The following is a 17,537-nucleotide window of genomic DNA, read 5'->3' on the forward strand; positions in this document are numbered from 1 at the left end:
TTTTTGGCCATTGGTTAATAGTTTTGATTTAGTTTTTACTGATTTTTTTAATTCTTTAGAGTTTTAGGCCTCTATGATTAAATTTTAAGAGACAGTCTTTCCCTATTTGATAGCTCAAAGTGTATTTTATAGATTGTCCTACTTAAAAATAGGCCTTTTGAAATGTTGAATAGGTTCTCTCTAACGACATTTTTATTGGCTTGATGAGTGTGTCTATTAGTTATTATTATTTTAATTTTTATAATTAAAAAGTAATTCAGTGAAGGCAGAATAATCTAAGATTATCCTTTCAGGCAAATAACAGTTTTCAAATTCTAGCCCTAAGGTCTAATACCAACAAATGTTGTCGATCTACTCACATGATTCAGAATTTAGCATTGTCTTCCTGCATCTGCACATACTGTATTATAGAAACTTTACATTGTAACTTTGTCTTAAAACTTTGATGGCAGTCTTTTCTCTAATATTTGAAGAATTCTGAAGGTAACTTCTAAAAGGCCCAAAATTAAGGCTCTGAAACTAAAAGTTCATTTGTTTATTTTCTTCTTTCCTCTGCCAAACCAAATGAAGGAGACAGCCCTACATGAGGTCCAAAAGAAGCCCCTCAAATGATAGTCATTTAACAGCAGTGCTATTTTTAACAAGTTATTTTAAATAATGGGAAATTAAATTCCAATTTTTAACCTTTTCCATTTCACTTCTTCCATTCTTAATTTCAAATGTAGGTTAGCTCCTACTGAAAATATGTTGTGTCATTGCTTTTCTGAAGTATGTGGATTTGATGCTTTAAAAAACTTGATACAGTTTTGAAACACCAGTCTCCATATGCAGCAACCTGAAATACTTGGAGGACCTTAGTGGCTCAAATGGCCTTCTGGGAGCAATGGATCTCACCTTATTTCTGACAAATTGATGAGCGCTTGATGAAAGAAACCGTACACTTACCACCCAATCTATTCTTAATGATGGGCCTCTGCTCCAGCCCAGCCCCGGAGGTGGAAGTGAAGGGATTTCTTCCTGCAGCAACCCTTCCACGGGAGTCCATGGCACTGGGCATTACCCATCTGCGTCCTCTGCCTGGCGCTCGGGAATGTGGTGATGAATCTTCCCTTCAGTGGTATTGGGTCCTACCTAGTCTGGGGATTTGTGATGTCCGCAAGAGTGATGTGTTCACAAGACCGAAATAAAATCAACCTAGGAACACTGCCAAGTTCTTTCTCTATCACTTAGCTCACGTAAAGATCGGTCTATCTCTCCTTGCAGGGGACTGCAAGAACTGCAGAAATCTAAAACTGACCCTTTTCAGCACTTAGTGGAATCCAACAGCAGAGGAAAGAGGTTGTTAGCAAGGACAATTTGCTCTGTACCAACTCACTAGCAGGCAATTATCAATCAGTGCGGTAGGGCTCCCATTACCCAGGACTGCGTGTGGAAACTCCGGAGTCTGGAGAATCCTCAGATCAGCTGAGACCAGAAAAATCAGAGGCAGAACTTAAATATGATATTTCCCCCAGAGTACATACTGCGTGTCTTACTAGTTGGTTGGAGAAAGGCTGGCAAAATGTTCAGCTGGGGAGCAAGAAAGGAGGCAGGCGTTCTCAGCGCCTGGACCCGCGGGAGGAGCCCTTCCCGGGCAAGGCGGGAGGGAGCCGGGGGGCGAGGCTGCAGAGCGGGGGCAGTGCCTCTCCGAGCTCAGGGTCTGGTGGCTTCATGTGTCAGCTGGTGGATCCAGGCTGGGAAATGCACACTCAGCAGGGAAAGGGGAAGAGAGATTGGCGGCAGTTTTCTAAAAACAACACAGCTCAAGTCTCCGCATGTGCCCCCTCGCTCACCCCGCGGAGGCACACACGGGTCAAAACCGGTCCCCCGAGCGCGCGCGGCCGCGCAGTTCCCACTAGGAAGGAGGCGGGCCGCTGTGACTCCAGGACGCCCCGGCGCTGCGCCGCCCGGCTCCCATTCCCTGTCACCCTGCCAGGTTTGGAGAGGCGCCTCTCCCTCCGAGCTTCGGGCTGAGGTCGCCCGGGGTCACCCCAAATCTGATGATGCCGTTGTCCCCGCGCAGCCGGAGACTGGGACTGGCAGGGGTGCGCCGGGGACTGCGAGGAAGGCGGGGAGGAGGCGTCGCGCGCCCGCGGTAGCCAAGCGCCCGGGCTTCCCTCAGCGGCGCGGGCTCCCCGGGGTCTGCGCGGGGCGCGGCTGGCGCCCGGTCTCGCCCCGCCACCGCCCCTTCCTCTCCACCCAGGCATTTGCCTCCCGGCCTCTAGGGCCACCTTCCCACCCCGCGGGATAAGCCAAGAAGGAGGCAACCAGGGAGGGGGAAGAGGCGCTCGGGGGACGGGCGACTCGCGGCGCCCAGGGGGCCGGTCTCCAACTTGGAGGCGGGGACTCCCCGGGCGCTGGCGGGCGAGCCCGGGGTGCAGCTTTGCACCGCGTGGGGCTCGCCGGCACCCCAATCCGCGCCCGTCACCGCGCCCCGGCCGCCACCCGCGAGCGGGGAGCCCGCGCCCGGGGCCCGCGCGCCCGGGGCCGCCTCTCTCCCGTCCCGCCCCTAGTTCTTCCGCCAAAACCTTTGACCGGAGTCTCCCTGCCAACATTCCTAAATCTCTTTTGCCAGCTCTTTGCGCCAGGTAGGAATAAGGCTCTGCTTGGGTATGTGTGCAGAAACGCCATTCCCAGAAGGCGGCTGACCTTCTCACCTTCCCCGCAGACTCCTTCAGAGGGGGTCCGCGGGCATTTACTCCTCTCAAGGGCCTGACTGGAGGCCAGAACCTGTTTGTTCCGTGCAATGTCCTCGCTATTCCTATCCGCAGAGGCTTTCTGCGGCAGTTCCCGGAAAGCCCTCGGGGATGGAACCGCGGGTCCTCCAGCCCACCGAGGGGACGCGCCGCCGTGGGTGGCGGGGGTGGGCAGGAGCTGGAGGGCCGGCGTGAGGACGGCCTGTGGCCGGAGCGGGCACGGTGAGAGCCCTGCCGAGAACAACGCCCCGCCCCCGCCACTCTTCCCCTCCCCCCGGGATGCACGGGAACCCGCGCCGCTGCACCCCTCATTTCCAACCCCCCGGCACCTGGGTTCCGAGTCAGGCGGCTGGGCGGGGTCGGGCGACGACTGCCCCCTAGCTGGAAGGCGCACAGCTCCCACCCTCCGGCGTCCCCTCTGCCCCGGGGCAAGGACACCAGATCTCTGGTAACAATGGAGCCCGCGGCGCGCGGCGGGCACCCGGGTGCTCCAGGCGCCCCGCCGCGCGCCCCGGTGCCGGGCAGGGAGGCCGGGAGGGGCTGCAGCACAGCCTCGCCCGCGCGTGTCTACTGACTCGGCCCTACGTGGCAGCGACGCTGCCGACCCTCGCCCGGCCCCGGGGTGCGTCCCCCACCCCTGCCGAGCTTTCGTCCGCCCCTCCGGGCCTGACCCGCAGCGTCCACGGGCGCCCTACGGCTCCTGCCCCAGGTCACGACCCGGCCGCCCCGGGCGCCTGCCGGGCGTTGGGAGTGGGGAGAAGCGGCCGCCCCCTCCCGGGCGCGGCGCACGCCTCGCCGGCGGATCCCCGAGATCCTGGCCGAGCTGCCTCGCGCTCCCCCAGGGGTCCGAGCGAGCACGCCGAGGTGGGCTAGCCCGACCCCGGCGCTGCCACCGACCCCGACGCCCCGTCCCCCGAACACACCCGCCACCCCGTCCTGGGCGCGGAGCCCCGGGGCCTCCCTTCCCGGGAAGATCCCAGCAGGGCCTGCGGGGGAGAGGGACAGACGGACGGGGAACGCACACGGAGGGAAACTTGTTCCTCCCCGTCTCCTGTCAGGCAGTTGCTGGCGAGCCTGTGCGGGGAGAGGGGCGGGAGGATGCGAGGGAAGGGCTCCAGAAGGGGAGGGGAGGAGGAGGTGGGGGAGGCGGGGGCGCAGTTGGTGAAACTCCTCTGTCTCCCGCTCCTCTTTTCATTGCTTGCTCCTCTCCTTCGCGCAGACACCCTGGACCTCCCCTGGGCGCCAGCTCCTCGGCTCCAACGCGTCCAGAAACAAGCCGGATTTTTTTTTTTTTTTTTCTTTCTGGAAATTGGCGTTGGTGTGTGTTTCTCTACGTCCCTCCTCCTCCCCCCCCCCCCCCTTTTTGAGACATGGCCCGGGCAGTGGCTCCTGGAAGAGGAACAAGTGTGGGAAAAGAGAGAGGAAACCGGAGCTAAATGACAGGATGCAGGCGACTTGAGACACAAAAAGAGGAGCGTTTCTCTCGGATCACGGCATTGCCTCGCCGCTTTCCTTTCTCCAAGACGGACTGAGGATTTTATAGCTCTGGGAGGAGTGGAAGCGCTCCGGATTGTTGAGATCGCCCCGGTGCTCTGTTTTCTCCGCACGTTCGGTTCTCCCGCGTCTGCCCGGAGACCCGGCGAAGGGAGGATGGAGAGGGGGCTGCCGCTCCTGTGCGCCGCGCTCGCCCTGGTCCTCGCCGCGGCCGGCGCTTTCCGCAACGGTAAGTGACAGGCGGAGGCGCGCGGCCGCGGGGGTGAACCCGGCTCCAGGCTGCTCGCGTCCGGCCCCCGGACCCGCGCCCAGCTGCCGGGATCCACCGGGGAGAGCAGCCTCCCGGGCGAAGGAAACTTTTATCCAGGCGGAGAAATAAAGAAATAAGATCCGTCGGTGTAGGGCAGGGAGATTTCAAGTCCTCTGACTCCCTCCTCAAGTTGGTTGTTGGGCTATGGGGCTTTTCCTACCTCCGCTCCAAGGCAGAGCTGCCTACCTTCCCAGATCAGCACACCAATTATCTTAATAATGTTTCCTCCCCAAGGCAATTAGATGAGACTCTCTTTCAAAAATCTGATGGCTGTTGAAAGTTAATGAACACTACCAGGAGAACTTCCTGGTTCTCGAGGAGCTCCCCCAAACTGTTTCCTCTGGTGGGTGCCTGCAAGGAGATAGCGGTTTGCTGATGGATGCAACCCCTCCTCCGCTTTTGTAAAGCGGCCCTGATCCGTCTGGAGTATGAATGAAAGTTACATCGTGTCAGTAAAGGAATCTGATATATACAGCGTAAGGCATCGGGATATCTGAAAATCCCTAACCTAGTTGTAGCTTCCACTTAGCGTTTAAAACTACTCGCTGCTAAGTAAATGGAAGACCGTGCTGGGTTATAAACAGTATCCTGTAACCTAAATAATGTGTTTTAAAATGGGATCTGGTTGTAGGCATGTTTGACTTACAGTGTAAAGTAGGTGGAAGCAAGGGGATGGCATTATCTTTACAGTAAGTCTTTAGCAATTATTATTAACTAATTATCAAATATTTACTTTTGCCTGGCTTAGATTTCAATCAGAGTAATTAGAAGGAAAGACCATCCGCTACTTAGGGCGGTATAATGTTTTAATAAGAGACCGCAAGTGGAGGGGTTCATACCGAGAGGAATGTAAATCACATCTTTATGATGGAAGTTAATCTCTCTAATATGCTTTTTGGAGGTTTCATGATTGAAGCCATAGATTTCCCCAACAGCTACCAAGCAGTGTTCTAAAAGATACGCTTGGAAGCAACACACACACACACACAATTGTGAACGTGTAGTTCAATTTATTAATGAACCTCAGATGATGGCATCTTTCTATAGTCTGGCAGAGAATGAAATAACATTCACCTCCAGTTGAAAGAGCTCAAGTGGTTAGACTTTAGAAATTACAGTAACCCAACCTCTGCCTCCACAACTCCGGAGATTAAATCGGTGGCAGTGTTCACAGGGTGGATTTGAAATCCAATGCAAATAGCTTTCAGACTTTAGGTTGTGAGCTCCATATGTCTCTGTGTACATGTGTGTGTGTGTGTGTGTGTGTGTGTGTACATACATAAGAGATATATACACTTCTTAATTTCCTTAGCAGAAACATAGGGAATGCTGAGACCCTGAGCTTCAATCAGTGACTTGGCTGGTTAAACCCATGTTGCTGTGCTTGCTGTGACTAGAGCCAGTTAATGCCTCTGTAGCTCAGCAGACCTCTTCCAGCCATGTCCACCTCCTCCAAGTACCAGTGTCTGCTAAATTAATTCATTAACCTTATTTAGGACTAATGGTCCAGAATCATTAGAAACTGCTCTTTCTTAATCAACTGTTAGAGAGATTTAACAGAGCCAGGGAGTCTAGGAGTCCGCATTATCTTATTACACTGTCACTTTCTCAGAAGTCACAGATTAAAGAGCTCTGGTGTGGTACCGAGTCCACCTAAATGTCTTCTGAAGTGACTCTGTCGAGTGGCTACAAGCAGTGCTGTTTTATTTCACTCCTCTAACAGATGCCAGACACTGCCATGATGTTTGTACAGAGCTGGAGGAGACTTAATGAGATGGGGTCGCTTTCCAAGTTTTCTGCACATTTAAAATAATGTAAGAGCCTCGGCAGAATCACATAACAGAGTCCAATATGATCATTAGCTGAGATTCTGAACTCCAGTTACAACATCATTTCTTCTTGGCAAACCTTAAGCTTCTAAAAGCCAAGGCAGAGGAAACCCGTATAAGGCTACCCCCCAGTCTGAGAAACAAAGTCAAAAACATCTAGCAATTGAGAAAAACAATATAATTTATATTATCTTCTTTTTAATTTATGGGAAATGATTTCTGTAATGCATGTAGCTTTATGCATTTTTGATGTGCACTTCATCTTTCATTTCCATTTGACCTGGTTTTCCTGTAATAAAATTCTGTAGATTTATAAATTCATGCTGAGAGCAAAGAATGCCATTCTCTTTCCACAGGGAATCTATTAGATGCAATATTAAAATCTATATATACCATTACTGAAAATTTGTGATTGATAGGCTTCTATATTTCACTGCTTTCATACCTGTTCCTCTTACATAGTTTATGCATCGAATTTTTATTGCTCAAAATTAAGCATCAATAAATGTGGCAGCGTTTCAGGCTGAAGCTCTCCAGTATGAAATCCATCATAAAAAGTGACAATGAGGGTCCACACTGAACAATAAAGCAGTCCAGAGACTGGTTTCTTTGGCTCTCAGTGAATCACTTTGGCTTTGGGGTTTTTTGAACGGAAGGCTCAAAACTAGTTAGTTCACCTTTCCTAAAATGTGAGCATGTAGCGCACCATATGTGATACCCAGACCTCCGTGTGGTGGAGTTTTTTTTCCAACATGTACGTAATTAGAATTAATGCTGTGTGGCTATTTATTTTTCTTTCTGCCCAGTTACTTTCATCTGGTCTCCAAGGCTGAGCAACTTTACTGGGAGCAGTAGAGCAGAATTATTTCTGCTTCACCACATATACTTTGTTCTCTGATGATCTGGACCTCAAGAGCAGAGATAACCCAAAATCACTTAGATTTATGGGCAGATAAAACAACAACAAAAAAGGTTTGGCTTTAAGCCAATTGAAGTCCTAGATGGCAGTCCCCACTGATCAATGACACAGACCAGGCTTATCATCAAAAAACAACACAAGGGGTCGAATAGCATCTTTTAGTCGCCTTCACTTAGAACTTGCTACTTAATGCGATTACACTTCTGGGGGGATAATTAAGTCTAGGAGAAGCTCCCTGGGGACCATGTTAACATTCATGCAGGGAACGTAATGTTTTTAATGCTAGAAGACCTTTTTCTTGGGAGGGAACTTTGTGGGGGGTGGGGGTGGAGTCCTATCTGCTCTCAGTCCACTTTCCTCCTGAACCAACTTCCTGAGATCAAAGAGTGTTCTTTGGTGGCCTGTTGCTATTGGCGCCACCTGAAGGACTTGCAGGCACCTCTTGGAGCTCCCCTTAAAAAGTTATGGAATGTTGAATAACCAGGCATTTATATGTAAAGTTAGAATACCTAACTGGTTGTCAGGGAAAGATCTACTAAATTATTATTTTTATTGCAGATAAATGTGGTGATACTATCAAAATTGAAAGCCCCGGGTACCTTACATCTCCTGGTTATCCTCATTCTTATCACCCAAGTGAAAAATGTGAATGGCTGATTCAAGCTCCGGACCCATATCAGAGAATTATGATTAACTTCAACCCTCACTTTGATTTGGAGGACAGAGACTGCAAGTAAGTGAGAATGTTTGTACAGGGCACCACAGCACCATCTAGTGGGAGCAGGTGTCTACGGGGGGGGGGGAAGCCTGTGAACCATCTAGGATGTAAAAGGATCCAGGAGGAATTCCGATCTGGGCCAGATCATGTGTCAGTGGTATGGAAATTAAATTATGCGAAGTGATTTCTGAGTTCCCTAAACCAGGGAGATTATATTTAAATGTGTAATCTCTCATATTCTTTTTCCTGTTAACACTTTTGGCTTGGGAACTCTTTTGCTAAGAAATGTGTATATATGTTTCTTTTGTTCCTGGAAAGGCGAAGAATTAGAAACCCAAACTCTCACTTGAGTTTTTATTCAGTATCATAGGTCACTCCCATGTAGTGCATTGGCAGACGGTGAGGTTGGGTAATTTTTTTAAACAAATCTGGGACGTATTTGGTGATCTAAGAACTGTGTTTATCTTACTGAGTTTGACATGACCAAAGCAAATTGTCATCGAAAAAAAACCAAGGAATGTAGGGTAAGTCTAATGAAGGATTTTTATAGTAGATTAATGATTTCAAGTCTCTTATGGAAAAATGCTAAAAAATAATTGTTAATGCACGATAAATATGATGTTTATTCACGTGCTTTTGCTTTCCTCTCTCCTTCTATAGTTAAGTGACAAAGTATCAATTTATGCCAGGTTGCATTATTATGAAAACATTCTCACTAGAGGGACAATCTAAATTATATTTCCTCACATCGTATGAAAGAAGTGTGTGTAGGTTTTGCTTTCCACAGTTGGCAAGTATGTTTTAACACTGCAAGCTGCAGTCCACTTGGATCCAAATTTGCTTTTCTCACTGGACATCCAGCAGACCACCTGTCTCTGCCTTGTCCACGTCATCCTGTTCTGTCACACTGCACGTGGTATGTTCTCCAGAGCCTTGAACCTGAACATCAACCTTTAATGACATTTAGATATATAAATAATTTTTTAGCAAACAAGAGTAATCTATTTAAATCTCACTTCTAAAGTTTCTCAAGCACTGCTATGTTTTCCCAAGTTTTAAAATGAGTCAGTTTCATTATTTAAAATATTTTCTTGGCCAACACATAACCCTTTTAGAGAAGAACAGAATAGCATGAAAATATTCCCACCTGTAGGAAGTCCTCAAGAACCTGTTGGTTTGGTGGGGTAAACTCGTTTTTCATGGTCAGGGAAATGAGGTCATCTGGTTAATTCAACATCTGGTGCCTGGAGAATTAGCATACATTCATGTACTGTTGATCAATTTCCAAATAATCAGCAGACACTACAGCATAGTAAAATTATGCCAATTTCAATTTAATCTTTGTTCTGTGATTCAGAAGTGCTCCAGGGCATTTTATTGACTTTTTAATCTTGTGTGAAAGTTGCCATTAATAGAGTGTTCCAGTAACTTCTTAGAAACAGAGAATTCACTTTTTTTTGGCCAGTATTCTGTATAGTGGTTTTTACAATGTCAATCACCTAAACAACCTGAAGACTTGTTTTCCATTTCATTTTACTTTGTTTTGTTTTATGCTTTTCATTTTGACAAGACAAACTGCTATAGGAGATATTTTTAAGAGACTCTGGTAAAACATACTCAAGTAATAACATTATTCCTCAAAATAAGGTGCTATTAGATTTCAGGAAACTCATGCTCACTGATTTCGGATCTGAGAGTTTTGACCATGTATATGTGTAATATAATAGTTAAAGAATTCAGAATAGGTATTAGCAGGGGTGTGCTGGTCAATGTTAACAACTGGATCTGGGGAGGGTCAAGCCCTGATCTGTGATATTTGCCAGTTTCTGCAGTGTAAATATTCCCACCACAGCCAATTTCAAACTACCCATATGATGTCACTGTGCACAGTCTTGCAAAGAGATGTGCACATTTGGTTCTAGTGAGCTGGTGTGGGCCAGCTCCAGCACCCAATTGCACAGGCGTGTAAGAATGGGAAGCCCGATGCGTGAGTTAACGTGTGTAAAATGTTTACAAGTGTCTGGCACACAGCAAACCTTAGATAATTCTCTGCCGGATCATGATGTGAGGTAGAGTGTGGTGGGAATGGGGGGATGAACTTTTTTTGTTAGTTTTGTTTTTTAAAGATAATGAGAAAAGGGATGATTATAACTCAGAGTAAGGGACCACTTTAGTGATATCAGCAAGAAATTGACATGGCCAAGAAGACTGTTTCTGGAATCATGACAGTGAGTTTTGGTTTTGTTTTTTAATGCTACAGAGTAAGGTGGTTTCTTAAGTGTAGCAAGTGAGGATTTTTTCTCCACGAAGGAGCCATCTCCTGGCCAGTCTTGAAGCCTGATGTATTTAGCTTGATGTAGTCAATGGAGATTGTGGCTCTGGAAAATATCTTTGTGCCATGTTTTCAAGTGTTGCTAACTGATCATTTTATCAGTAAAAATTCCAAAAATGATATAGGAAGACCAACTTAAGACATTTGACGTCACTATTTTTCCTGACTGGTCCACATGACTCCTGGTTATTGAAGATTGTAGTTGAAAATTCTACAAATGTGGTACAGTTCTTATCTCCTTTTGGTTGTGGGAAGAATCCCCAGCTTTAAAATCTACAGGGGGTTAGAATTCTCTAGAAAAATGGAAAGCATCAGAAACTTCTGTAGGAAGAGATTTATAGACTTCCAAAGTTTATGTTGGATATGCAAAAATATAGATTTGGGGGTTTTGGTGGATTGTGGGGGGTTTTAGTTTTTATTAAGCTACTTCCAAAAATGTGTTTGAGAGGACACATGTTCAGAAAACTGGTAAGCTTTTAGTTATCATTTCTGTTAAGAGCAAACTGTTTGTCTTATTTGAGATATTTAATGTCTTTCCCTGTTTCAGCTAGATTATATGTCTAATAGCAGTAAAAAGTACTTGCTGTACCAGTGTTATAGTAGGGTAAAATAGGGTAGTGGATATGAAAGCCTTTTGAAAAGTTAGAAGCTCCTCTCAGAAGCAGTTATTATCATTCTTAGGATATCTTTAACAACTTGGTGATTGTTAGAACATTTGGACTTAGGAAACTAAACAAACTAAATATGTTGATCCAGTAATGGGATGATCTACATATAACACACCCTGCATTTCTCTTGAAACTGTCAGTATTTGAATAGTCAACTTTCATAATGGGAAAGCTCAAGAAATTGATTCCTTCACACATTTACTTATTGCAAAACATCCTGGCGACCCAAGTAATCAATTGTTTCTTAGAGTGTAGGGATAAATAAATAATGAAATAGACAAGTTCTGGCAGGAAAAATATTTTTTATTTCTATTTTACTGTTTTCTTTATCATGAAATTAAAATATTCTCTCATAATTTTAACCATACAGTGAAATGCACACAATCACAGCCTCTCATGTGAAGAATGCCAAGAATGGCCCAGTACGTAATTAACCTGTGCTAACCTTACAAAAAGTTTTTTACAGTAGATATCAAAGGGAGATATTTTCGTAAGGAAAATGAACGTCCAAGTTGTGCCCGGTAGCTTTAAAATTCAACCATCCATGTGTATGCCACCCCTGAATCAGGTTTCATTACAAATAAACATCAAAAACATAATATTAGAACTCCTTGAATTCTTTCATTGAACAAGGTGTGGTGTCAGTCAGTTAATCCATGAAGCTATAGAGCATCTGTCTGCAGGGTAATCTCGGGCTGGTATTTCTAGCTAAATAGTCTGCCTGGTTTTATTGTGATGCTGATACCAGAGGTGGCTATAGAATGTTCTGAATGGAGAAGACTCTGAGGGAAAAGGAGGAATCTGATTTCTTCCCTTTGCACCAGCAAACTCCTCCATGCTTGTGAAGTGTCAGACTGAGTGGAAAGCAGAAAAGAAAGAAAAAGCCACCTGCTGAGTGTTTGTCAGAAAGCAGTGTGCATTGTGCATTGAAAATGGTTTTCAATATTTACATCGAGCTGGTTGGATCTTACTCCACTGGAGTTCCCTTCAGTGGTAAAGCGGACATCTTGACTCTCATAAAACTTTATATCTGCATAATAAACAAGAATGTCATTGATACAGTAGTTAGAATTTATGGAGCTTTTCCGGTTTCCCAGCAATGCAAACTATCAGCATGATAATTTATAATGGTTTGTGACAAATACTGCTGAGCAAAGAGGTGTGTGGTTACATTCAGATCAGATGTCGTCATCTGGGGAGCAATAAAAATTTCACAGACATTGGGTTAAAAACATTAAGAAAATGAATGTGAAGCTCCAGAAAGAGAGTCTAAAAAGGTGGTGGTGACGGGGGAGAAGTGACGTCTTCTGAGCAACAAGTTCCTGACTCCACTGCCTGATTTGTCAGAGCTGTTTTGCAGGATTTCACCAAGGCACAAGGCTAACATCGCAGAGATGCTTTTCTATCTTTAATTTAGATTTGTAGCCTCTTCTTTGTGTAACCAATAAATCGGTGTCTTTTTCTTAATTCAGTGCAATCAAAGGAAGATTTCACTCTTGTAACTTCATATGAAGTTTAAACACAATAAAACTGTAATTAAATAGAGACGATACTCAAGTTTGGGCAGTTTGTTGGAATAAATCACACATTGTGTCTTCGAGGCTACTTTAAAAATTTCCTAACTTATAAACTTTGCAACACCATCTATTTTCATTTATTTTCACAGGATATAAATTCATTGAATGAAAATTAATCTGCGCTTAGTTCCTCAAATCTGATTATTCCTGGAAATGTAATTATACAATGGTCACTTTGTCGTTTATAGGGAATTTGGGGACTGCAAGTTCCATTTTGGTTTTTCCAAAGTGTTATTTTTTGTTTTGATCTTTACTTTGGCATGGATTTTTGCATTGATTTTTATTTTTTTTTAATTGCATTAATGCACTGTTTATCCTAATTAGTGAGATTTTTGTATCCAAGGCAGGGTGTCCCTCTAGTCCTAGTCTTGGGTTTTAGAGCATCACTTAGACCAAAGCAAAGACTTTGTTTTATGGAAAACAGTGGGTATTTTCTGCTAAAAATGCTTCTCTTTTTTCTTTTTTTTTCGTTTTTTGGGAGGTTTGTTTGTTTTTTGTTTTTTGATTTTTTTGACCGTGCTGGGTCTTTGTTGCGGACTTCTCTCTAGTTGTGGTGCATGGGTTTAGTTGCCCCATGGGATGCAGGATCTTAGTTCCCCTACCAGGAGTCAAACCCGCATCCCCTGTATTGGAAGGTGGATTCTTTTTTTTTTTCTTCAAATCTTTATTGGAGTATAATTGCTTTACAATGTTGTGCCAGTTTCTGCTGTACAATAAAGTGAATCAGCTATATGTATACATATATCCCCATATACCCTTCCTCTTGAGCCTCCCTCCCACCCTCCTTATCCCACCCCTCTAGGTCATCACCATGGAAGGCAGATTCTTAACCACCAGGGAATTCCCTGCTTCTCTTTTTTCTATATTAAATATAAAAGTCTATTAAATTATAATCTATATCTAGAAAAGTATACAAAGTAAGTGTAACATTTGATACAATTTTACAGAGTGAGCACATCCATTTCACCCAACAGAGCAAACATTTCCAGCTTCCTATGAGGAGGCCGCCTCTTGTCCACTTTCAGTCTCTGACCTTTCGCCTCAAGGGCAGCTACCATCCTGACTTATGTGATTCCATTTTTATAAATCTCAAAATCGGACAAAACTCAACCATAGTCTTGAAGTCTGCCTGTACTATCTTTTGAAGATCGCCAAGCTCTTTGTAATGGGGATAGAAAAAAAATATGTACTGTTCTAATCTAAAAACAGTCCTACTGAAGCATTGTTTCTCATTCTTTTTCAGTGACCAGTATAGAAATATATTTCTTGCTTATACTACAGTTCTGTTAAAATAAACACAAGGCTTTCGGTCCAGAGCCTGCTTTCTATGCAAGGCAAATTCAGAACGATCTTCCTTTGCTTTATTTTTCCTCCTCTTTTCATTGCTGATTTTGATCTCAAGTAACTTCCCACCATGGGCAACATGAGAGGCACCCCCGTCAAGCTAAATTCAATTAAAAAACTATTGAGCGGGTAAAAATGAACTCTTCTCTGAACAGCGGAGGTCAGGGTGGTCGCAGGCACCTGCAGCATCTCTGGATGCTGCTCAGGCAGATAATTATATACTTTCTTCCTTTTGATTTCTTTCCCCATTAGCACTGATTTAATTTGAACAGAACCTCATGTGTTTAATAAAATTAATTTCCTTTATTATTTCTTCCGATAAGCAATCACACTGGATCATAATGAATCTTGAGTATTACCAGGTTGTTGTGTGTTAGGCGTTTCCGTAATTTGAAAAAAGCTACCTTTATGAGAAGCTAAAAGAGAAGATTAGTTGAAATCTTATCCAATTGAATCAACATGTGCATGGCATTTCCAACCAGATTTCACTTTGGGGAGGAGGCACTTCAAAATGAATCCAAGGGAGACATATGCCTTCAGCCGGCATGCGTGTTCTCAGCTCCTTTCCTTCCAGCATAAAACTTGATACTTGCACGCGTGCTGACATCCTTCGGCAGAAGCACACACACAAACACATATGTGCGTGCGTGTGCTTGTGAGGGAGGCTATAAAATAAACTTAACTAATGTTATTGTAATATTCATCAAGGCTGATCGTTAAGCCTAAAGAAAAACAAGAGACAAGATTAGTGTTCAGATCAGGTTCCAAATGCCTCTTAATTGGGTGTTTGTAATCAATGCTGATTGTAGGAGTCAGTGACTTGGCAGAACATAGCACCTCTGAAGAAGATTTTTCCTGCTCTTCTCTGGTTGATTGAACTGTGTCCGGGATCCAGGTCAGTTAGGATGGCACGGGGGTTGGGATAACTCTCAGACTGGCTGTGAAGCACGCCAAACACGTTATGGTGGCTTATGGCGGGAATCGTTTAGTCTTTACAGATAGCTTAGAAAGTGAACTGCTTTCATTCAGAATTTTACTAAATTCTGCAGAAACACAGAGGAAAAAAAAATCTTTTGGCTTCCATCCATTCAATTGCTCGTAACATAGTTTTTCTCCTCATCAAGCCCAGGTCTGTATTGCACATATCTTATATCCTATTTATGGTCAACGTGTTTTTTTTCCTGTAATCTAAATAATAGAATATTTATTATTTATTTTTTAACTTTTTTTATTTTAATTTTTTTAACTTTTTATTTTATATTGGAGTATAGCCGATTGACTATGTTGTGATAGTTGCAGGTGCACTGCAAAGCGACTCAGCTGTACATACATATGTAGCCATTCTCCCCCAAACACCCCTCCCATCCAGGCTGCCACATAACATTGATAGAAAGGTGTCGTTGTGGCTGGTTCTTGCTGTTGGGTCCTCTGTGGCTACCACGTGGTCACGGAACGCTCTGGGCTTCATCTCACTTCATCTTTTTATCACCCCCATTTTGCAGATGATAGCACCAAGGCTTAGAAAAGTGAAATTAACTGACCCCAAATGCTCAGCTGCTGCACCAAATATCTTTCCATCTTTGTGATCCAAGGGGCTTGGGATATACTTTTTGAATGAGAAAATTCAAATGAAATACGACTAGATTATTTTTTATCCAGCAGTCATTTTCTTCTAAGAAACACATACAAAAAAACCAGCTAATTCTGAGGAAGGACTTAATTTTTAAACTCTTAGTTTGGACTAAGTGAAGCCTCGTGCACAGAAACTTCCAACCAATTGCTGCTTTTCCAGTGAGTCAAAACTTGTCTTAACTTGGCAATGAAATTTGCGGTGGGATGCGGCAGGGGGAGTATCTAAATTCTGGTTCCTTTTGTTGATGGAGTTTGAAAACACAAAACACACATAAATGCAATATTTATTTGAAACCTGGTAACCAGGCAGCACAAAGTTTCCATTTATACAATTGGTCCAAGGGACATATGAGATACCAGCTGTATACCGGATCCTTACAAGCCCAGGAGTAAGAAGACTGGGTTCTCTTCCAAACACCCCTTGTTCACTTAATCTCAGGCAAATAGCAGGAAAGTTTTGCTTTTTCACAGCCCCCCTTTCTGTAAGATTTCGGTACTTGTGTTGGCCACAATGACTCTGTAAGGGTTAAAGAGAGAATGTTTGCTCAAGGCACTGGGTTCCTATGAGAAACAGAAGAGTGTTTTTTGAGAAGAAACAGACGCTCCAGAGTATTTTGTTTTTATCTGTTCAGATACTTGTACAAGCAGCTGGCCAGGTTGGAGGTGATGGCTTGTTGCTTCTGTGATAGATTGGCATGTCACGGAGAGTGCGGCCAAGTCCCGTCTGAAAGAGGATGCTAAATGTCTCCCTGTTCGAGTTCTTACATTTCTTTAGAACAGCCAGAGGAGGCAAAGGCCAGTCAGTGTAGTCACAATTCCAACTCCTCATCTCACTCACCAACCACCGTATGCTGTGAGCAGGTCAGCTATTGTGTAAGATGCCCTTGGTCAGTGAAATGGCATGAAAAAAGTTAAGATGTGGTCAAAATCTTAGTCCTGGCTGGATAGCTTTAAAAAATCAGAAAGCACTCAATTTCCAAATTTAAAGAAAAAAGAACACACTCTTGACTCAAAGAAAATGAAGGACACTGAGCCCCACAAACTTGGTGGCACTGGGTTGACTTGGTCTGATTCAGGATTATGTTGTTTTTTAGGTGTACTGACACCTACGAGAGGTAGCCCATAACTTGATTTTTCAATAAAGGTTGTTGACACTAAGCTGAGGGAAGGGTGGGTTGTTTTTTTGTTTGTTTGTTTCTTTAGCACTGATTGGAATTTTCCTTCCCCTCCCACCCCCAAGGAAAAAGTTTTGCATTTTCCTTACCTTTTATTCCAATGCCAATTTCTTTGTCCCTGGCTGGGGCCACTACTGAGTAACCGTTAGGCTATATTGGTTCAGTCCTTCAAGACACATCCTCATCTCCCTGTGTAGCTGTGTTAGCATCATACCTGATGTGTGTGTTAGTTCATTAACACGAGCTGGGGATTTCTGATTCTCAGGGGGCCATGTTAGCAGCTCCTTGTGAAAAAGTGTTCTGGTGAGAATTAGGGACCTAGGTTATAATTGCCCCTCTGCCATACATCGCCGTCTGTGAGACAGGACACAGGTGGTATGTGCTGGGCTGCAATCTATGAATGGCTTGGTTGTCACCGTTAATACCATGGTTTGGACAGAGTTAACCAGTGTGGCTCAGGAAGAGGGAACGACATCAAGGTCTGTGTGGACCTAGACACAGCTTCAATTAATCTTTTCCCTTCTCTTTCTGAAGAAAACAAAATGCTTTCCTTCCTCTACCAATCTCAGTAACACAGCGTGGATGAGATAATGTAGGTGGAAATATCTTAGGAATACAAGAGAAATATGTTAAATAAAGCCTAGGTATTACTCTAACAGGAAGTGCATCCGCAGGTTTTGTTCCTTAAAATAAGTTCAGACTGTAAACAATAAAGTCTGCATCCTTGGGAGGAGACACATAAATATTTCAAGAGCACGGCACACATCCACAATAGAGATGGTATCTCCTGCTCAGCGTGTATTC

At 44.4% G+C, this 17,537-nt stretch overlaps 1 protein-coding gene across 8 annotated transcripts in view; it reads left to right on the forward strand.

Moving 5' to 3' along the window:
* The first annotated feature begins 1,924 nt into the window (after nucleotides 1-1,924).
* NRP1 (neuropilin 1) overlaps nucleotides 1,925-17,537 on the forward strand; it is a 139,629-nt gene continuing 124,016 nt past the window's right edge. For 2 of the 8 annotated variants that reach the window (XR_009053215.1, XM_057731958.1), the window contains exons 1-2: nucleotides 3,916-4,458; nucleotides 7,846-8,020. Coding sequence is in view for 7 of the 8 variants with exons in the window: in XM_057731958.1 (XP_057587941.1) it covers nucleotides 4,386-4,458; nucleotides 7,846-8,020 (248 nt within the window). In the remaining variant the exon portion in view is untranslated. Of the gene's footprint in view, nucleotides 1,976-2,548; nucleotides 2,628-3,064; nucleotides 3,184-3,915; nucleotides 4,459-7,845; nucleotides 8,021-17,537 lie in introns of those variants that run through there. The other 6 variants (XM_057731955.1, XM_057731957.1, XM_057731954.1 and 3 more) reach the window with 5 other exon arrangements.

This window comes from Hippopotamus amphibius, chromosome 4 (assembly GCF_030028045.1).
Source record: "Hippopotamus amphibius kiboko isolate mHipAmp2 chromosome 4, mHipAmp2.hap2, whole genome shotgun sequence".
Classification (NCBI taxonomy): Eukaryota; Metazoa; Chordata; class Mammalia; order Artiodactyla; family Hippopotamidae; genus Hippopotamus; species Hippopotamus amphibius.